At 35.8% G+C, this 6773-nt stretch overlaps 1 protein-coding gene across 1 annotated transcript; it reads left to right on the forward strand.

The window, feature by feature from the left end:
- Nucleotides 1-3744: 3744 nt before the first annotated feature.
- Nucleotides 3745-5610, forward strand: LOC109337846 (the record flags this gene model as incomplete). Its single annotated transcript, XM_019574917.1, has 5 exons — nt 3745-4145; nt 4287-4481; nt 4569-4665; nt 4960-5224; nt 5513-5610. Coding segments are annotated over exons 1-5 (1056 nt in total), but the record flags the coding sequence as incomplete, so codon positions are not given.
- Between the last annotated feature and the right edge of the window lie 1163 nt (nt 5611-6773).

Below are 6773 nucleotides of genomic sequence, written 5' to 3' on the forward strand. Positions count from 1 at the left end.
GTTTTGTAGATTGAGTTGTTTGTCTTTGAGAATTTTTAGTAGACTATAAACATGAACTATAAATTTGAGTATATACATATTAGGAATTTTTTGTTACATGTTTACAGATTATATATATATATATATATATATATATATAAATATAAGTATATATATATTCGATTTAACCGATATGCGGTTTAATTATTGAACCATCAGTTGAACCACTAAACCACTACCCTAACTGGTTTAATGACCGGTCCAGTTTTAATAACATTGTATTTTATTACTTAACGATATAATCGTGCACTTGCAATTTGTCCTATCATGTTTTGGCGCTGCCGTTGGGGACTATGTCAATTTTTTTTTAATTCTCAATTAATTCATTACTTTATTCTAGTGTATTACGCATTTTCCTTTTTCCTAGTATCTCTGTAGTTTGCCCATTTGGTTTATGCAAAGTTCAAATTACTACTCAGAACCAGAAATGACTTTCCATAGAAGAAGAAGACAACAAAGAGAAAGAGAAAGACGTCTGCATGTGCAAATAATGGTTGAACGAGATGAAAATCTACTTCGTGACTACGCAGCCCCTAACGCTCGTAGTTCACGTCCTGGAATAATCCGCCTAGCTATTGGGGCAAAGAACTTTTCTTTGCCATTTTCTATGTTCCAAATGGTGATGCAAAACCAATTTGGAGGATGAGCTCATGAAGATCTGAATGCCCATATTGATTAGTTCTTGGAATTCTGTGAGACAGTGGGGATTCATGGGGCTTCTGAAGATGCCATTCGTCTCCGCATGTTCCATATTCCCTTAGAGACAAAGCTAAGACGTGGCTAAGGAATCAAAATTCTGAAATTCAAGCAACATGGTGAACATTGGAGGAGGCTTTTCTCAACAAATACTTTCCTCCTTCTAAAACTGTGCACTATAGGCACCTGATCCAGAACTTCAGTCAAAAGGATGGGGATTCAATTGCTGAAGCATGAGAAAGATTAAATGAGTTGACTGAAGCTTGCCCTCATCATGATATTCCACCTTGGATGATGGTTATGAAATTCTACAATGGGCTACACTTTCCATCACAACAATTGTTGGACTCTTCAGCAAGTGGGGCCTTTATGTGCAAAGGAATTGATGTTGCTTCAAATATCATAGAGAATCTAGTTTCTAATCATCACCAATTGGCAAATGAGAGGAGACATCATCCAAGAAGAGACTCTGGTTTACAATATTCAGGCAATCAGATGGAGAAGGTAATTTCCATGCTGGAGAACCTTTCTCAAAGGTCTGGAAAGCTATAAAAATACCATGCTAATGCTATTGGGTCTACTGCAACTTGTGAGGGATGTGGAGCAAAAGGTCATGAGTGGTCTGAATGCAAACACTTCAGTGAACTTGAACATGGAGCATTGGTCAATGAAAAACCTGAATCGTGCAAGTATTATGACTACAAGGAGAGAAGCGAGCAACAATTCAACTCATCATACAAGAAGAACATTCCCAACCTTTCTTGGAGGAGCAACAACACTCTGAATCATCAATATCAGGATGGACCAGGTAACAGGAAACCTCCAACAAGGTTTCCACAGATACATTCTTCTCTTATTGACCCTACTCTTAAAACGTTAATGGAAGGTTAGGAAAAATTGCTTGCTAACCAAAATAAATTTCATGAAGATCAAGTCATGATTAATAAAAAAAATTCAAACATGCTCAATGACCAGAATTCTAAAATAGAAAACCTAATTATCCATGCTAAAATGCTGGAAACACAAATGGCCCAACAAGCTAGTAATCCTAATATGCAAACATGGATGTTTACAGGACATCAAAAAAAATCCAAATAGAGAACATTGTAAAGCTGTCAAATTAAGGAGTGGAAAGGAACTAAGTGATATTCCTCAAATTAGGAAAAAGACACAAGTGAAAAAGGATCATATTGAGACACAACCCCCTAAAGGGGATCAAAATTTTGAAAATGTGTCTAAGTATATAACTCCATCACCATATGTACCACCAGTTCCTTTTACCCAAAGATTAGCAAATGCAAAATTAGAAAAGAAATTTGGAAATTGGTTGGATATTTTTAAGAAGTTATATATGAGCTTACCCTTCATTGAGGAAATGCAGGAGATATCTGCATACACAAAATTTCTTAAGGATATTCTATCTAAAGAAAGAAGATGAGAGGATTATGAAACAATTGCTTTAACTGAGGAGTGCAGTGCTTTAATTCAAAATTAATTACCTCATAAATTAAAAGATCCTGATAGTTTTTCTATCCCATATTTAATTGGAAATACTAGTTTTTGATCATTCCTTATGTGACTTGGGGGCAAGTATGAGTCTCATGCCTTTATCCATGTGCAAAAAATGGAAGTGGGTGAACTAAAACCCACTATTATATCACTTCAATTTGCGGATATGTCAGTTAAATTCCCTATAGGCATCTTGGAGGATGTTCCTATCAAAGTTGAGAAATTTTTCATTTCAACAGATTTTGTAATACTAGATATGAAGAAGATTCACAAATCCCAATCATACTAGGTAGACCTTTTTTGGCTACTACTGGTGCTACAATTGATGTAAAGAATGAAAAACTTTCCCTAAGTGTAGGGGATGAAAAAGTTGAATTTGATATTGTTAAATCAATTAAACAACCTTCTCTTGAGGATTCATGTTTCAGGGTTAATATGTTGAACTAAGTTGTGAAAGAGGAAGCAGTTAGAGTGCAATCTAAGGATTCCTTAGAGAGATGCATGGTAGATGGTGACACTTCAGACATTGATGAGGAAATGGCTGAGGTTATTGAATTTCTGAATACAAGTCCAACACTTCCTCATAACCCGAAAGATGAGACCTTGAAGGCAATGTCCAAATCTGAAGATTGGGAGGAGGGGAAAACACCTAAAATTGAATTAAAAACACTCCCCTCCACCCTCAGGTATGAATTTCTTGAGCCTAATTCATCTTATCCAGTTGTTGTTAATGCTAAATTAAGTAGATTGGAAACTGAAAAATTACTAATAGTCTTGAGAATGCATAGGAAGGTAATATGATACACATTGGATGATATAAAGGGTATAAACCCTTCTTTTTACATGTATAGAATTGTCATGGAACTAACCATAAAACTTCAATTGAAAACCAGAGGAGACTAAATCCTAATATGAAAGAAATGCTGAAACTTTTAGATGTTGGGGTAATATATCCTATATCTGATAGTGATTGGGTGAGCCCAGTTCATGTGGTTCCTAAAAAGGAAGGATTGGAGAATGTGCATTAATTATAGAAAATTAAACACAACCACAAGGAAATATCACTTCCATCTCCCATTCATTGATCAAATGCTTGAAAAGCTTGTTACACATGAATATTTATGCTATTTAGATGGATACTTGAGATTTCATCAAATCCCCATTCACCTAGAAGACCAACATAAAACTACTTTTACATGTCCTTATGACACATTTGCCTATAGGAGAATGCCTTTTGGGCTTTGTAATGCCCCAACCACTTTCTAAAGATGCATGACTACAATATTTTCCGATTTTATAGAAAACATAATGAAAGTTTTTTCTGTTTATGGACTTTCATTTGATGACTTTGACAAAAATATTGCAAAGATGTGAGAAAGTGAATCTTGTGTTAAATTGGAAAAATGTCACTTCATGGTGCACAAGGGTATTGTGTTGGGACATTTAATTTTAGGAAAAGAGATAGAGGTGGACATGGCAAAAATTGTAGTAATATAAAATATGCCACCACCTATTAACATAAAAGATGTTAGGAGTTTCTTAGGCCATGCGAGATTTTACCACAGATTCATAAAAGATTATTCAAAAATTGCGAAACCCCTGTCTAACCTTGTAATGAAAGATACTGCATTTGATTTTAGTGTTGCTTGTCTAGAATCATTTTGTAGGTTGAAGGAGGCATTGGTCACTACACTAATATTGCAATCACCATATTGGAATCATCCATTTGAAGAGATGTGTGATGCTAATGACTATATTGTGAAAGTAGTGTTGGGCCAAAAGAAGGACAAGAAGATGCATGCAATCTACTATGCAAGCAAAACACTTGATGGAGCTCAAGCCAACTATGCCACCACAAAGAAGGAGCTACTAGCTGTTGTTTTTGCCTTCGAAAAATTTAGGTCCTACCTAGTAGGTTCTAAGGTTATAGTCCATACTAATCACTCAGCCTTGAGATACTTGATGAGTTAGAAAGAATCCAAGCCACGTCTCATCCGATGGATTCTCCTTCTACAAGAATTTGATCTAGAGATTGTTAACAGAAAGGGGACAAATAATCCAGTTGCAGATCACTTATCTCGACTTGAACATCCAAGTGGAGGAGAGGAGGACTTACTTATCGATGATTCCTTTCCTGATGAGCAACTCCTCCTCCTCGACACTATAGAGGCACCATGGTATGCTGACTTTGTAAACTATTTAGTCAGCAAGATTCATCCATCTGAAATGACACCGCAGTAGAAAAAGAAATTCTTCTCAGATCTGAAGAAGTATATCTAGGGTGATCCTTACCTCTATGGACTTTGTGCTGATGGTATTTACAGAAGATGTGTTCCAGAAGAAGAAGTGTCAATGATCCTGAGTTATTGCCACTTTGCCTCTTATGGAGGTCATACTAGTACTTCAAAAACAATAGCAAAAGTATTCCAATGTGGTTTCTTCTGGCCACACATATTCAGATATGCAAGAAGTTTTGTTCTCACATGTGATTCTTACCAAAGGGTGGGGAACATATCAAAAAGACATGAAATGTCAATGAACCCCATCCTTGAGGTGGAGATATTTGATGTATGGGGAGTTAACTATATGTGACCTTTTCCTACTTCAAACAACAACAAGCATATCTTGGTGGTAGTAAATTATGTTTCTAAGTGGGTGGAGGCAATTTCATCTCCACACAATGATGCTAAAACTGTCATCAAACTGTTTATCAAGATCATATTTCCAAGGTTTGGAGTCCTGAGGCTGGTTATTAGTGATGGAGGCTCCCATTTCATTAAAAGACATTTTGAAAACCTCTTCAAGAAGTATGGTGTTACTTATCGAGTTGGTACCCCTTACCAGCCTCAAATAAGTGGTAAGTGGAAGTATCAAATCATGAGATTAAGAGCATATTTAGTGTCTAGGAGCAGGAAAGATTGGTCCTTAAAGCTTGATGATGCTTTATGGGGTTACCGTACTGCACATAAAACAGCTATTGGTATGTCACCATTCAGGTTGATTTATGGTAAGCTCTGCCACCTTCTATTGGAACTAGAACATAAGGCGTAGTGGGCAGTCAAATTGCTAAATTTTGATCTGAAAGTTGCTGGAGAAAAGTGGAAATAACAAGTGCAAGACTTGGAAGAAGTACGGTTGGATGCTGATGAGAATGCTCACACTTACGAAGAAAGAACAAAAATATGGCATGACAAACACATACTCCACAGATAATTCCGAGTAGGGGAACTAGTTCTCTTATTCAACTCCAGATTGAGGCTCTTTCTAGGGAAGCTAAAGTCTAGATGGTCAGGTTCGTTCAGAGTCACCAATGTTTATCCTTATAGAACAGTTGAGATATGGAATGAGGAAATGAGAAACTTCAAGGTAAATGGTCAATATTTGAAGCATTAACTAACAGATGAGCGATTGGAGAAACAACCAAACATAGCCCTCTTGGACCCTACATGAGCTGCAAGGATCAATCGTCAAGCTAATGACGTTAAACAAGCGTTTCGTGGGAGGCAACCCACGTTGGAGGTACATTTTTCTTTAATTCATTAATTTTAGTGTTTTAGTGTCGGCTTTAGTGTCTCCCTGAGTTTGGAGCCTTTGTAGGGGGGTGTATATAGTGTCGGCCACAAAACAAATCATAAACTAAAAAAAAGATATTTGCACCTGGTCCATATAGGACAATAGGCCATTCGAGATATTTTTTCCTTCTTTTGTAGGTACTTCCACTACACTCAATGAAGCCAACCACTTATAATTGACATATTAGTTAAGGACACTTTCTACCTTACCCGTGAGTTTTCTTTCTCTTTCTCTTATTGTTTAGATTTTTACTTTGGGGATAACGTAAATTTCTAAGCTTAAGGGGTTTTGCATTTAAATAGTTCATTCATGTCATGCACACCATATAGTTCATTCATGTCATGCATACCATATAGATTTTAATTTTTTTTAGGTTGAATATTCATATTATCATGCATTTCGCATATGTTTCATATCTCATCTATTCTTTGCTTTGTTCTATGTGTTGTCCGTCTGCTCTTTAAATAAAAAAGTATGCATGAATAATGATTGTTGATCTGTGACCCACATTGAACAAAAAACTTTTGATAAGATAATAACATGAAGGACATTATATTTGACAATTGTTAATTAAATTTGGTTAAATAAAGGTCTTTGTTTCATAACTTCTGCTGAATGTACCAAATGTGAGAAACTTGGGTCAAACACAATAAGGGTTCTGATTTGAATTGACAATTGCATAATTTTTTTCTTTCATAAGTGCATAATTTTCTATGATTGAACATTCTAGAACTTGATTTATGACCGTTTCAAGATTGAAGTTTGTCTCTAGGCATTAAAATGATAGAGACAAGTAGGACGTTTTCTTTTGACCTTCAACCACTTGCTATAAACATTGAAAACTCATTAGTTATCCACTTTTGAGCCTAAAATTTAATTTATGATGTTTGGTTGAAGGAATGAGAAAGGTAAAAAGGTCATGTGTGACGAAAGAATCCATAAAAAGGTGAAGAAGA

The sequence above is a fragment of the Lupinus angustifolius genome, unplaced genomic scaffold (genome assembly GCF_001865875.1).
Source record: "Lupinus angustifolius cultivar Tanjil unplaced genomic scaffold, LupAngTanjil_v1.0 Scaffold_11_57, whole genome shotgun sequence".
Classification (NCBI taxonomy): Eukaryota; Viridiplantae; Streptophyta; class Magnoliopsida; order Fabales; family Fabaceae; genus Lupinus; species Lupinus angustifolius.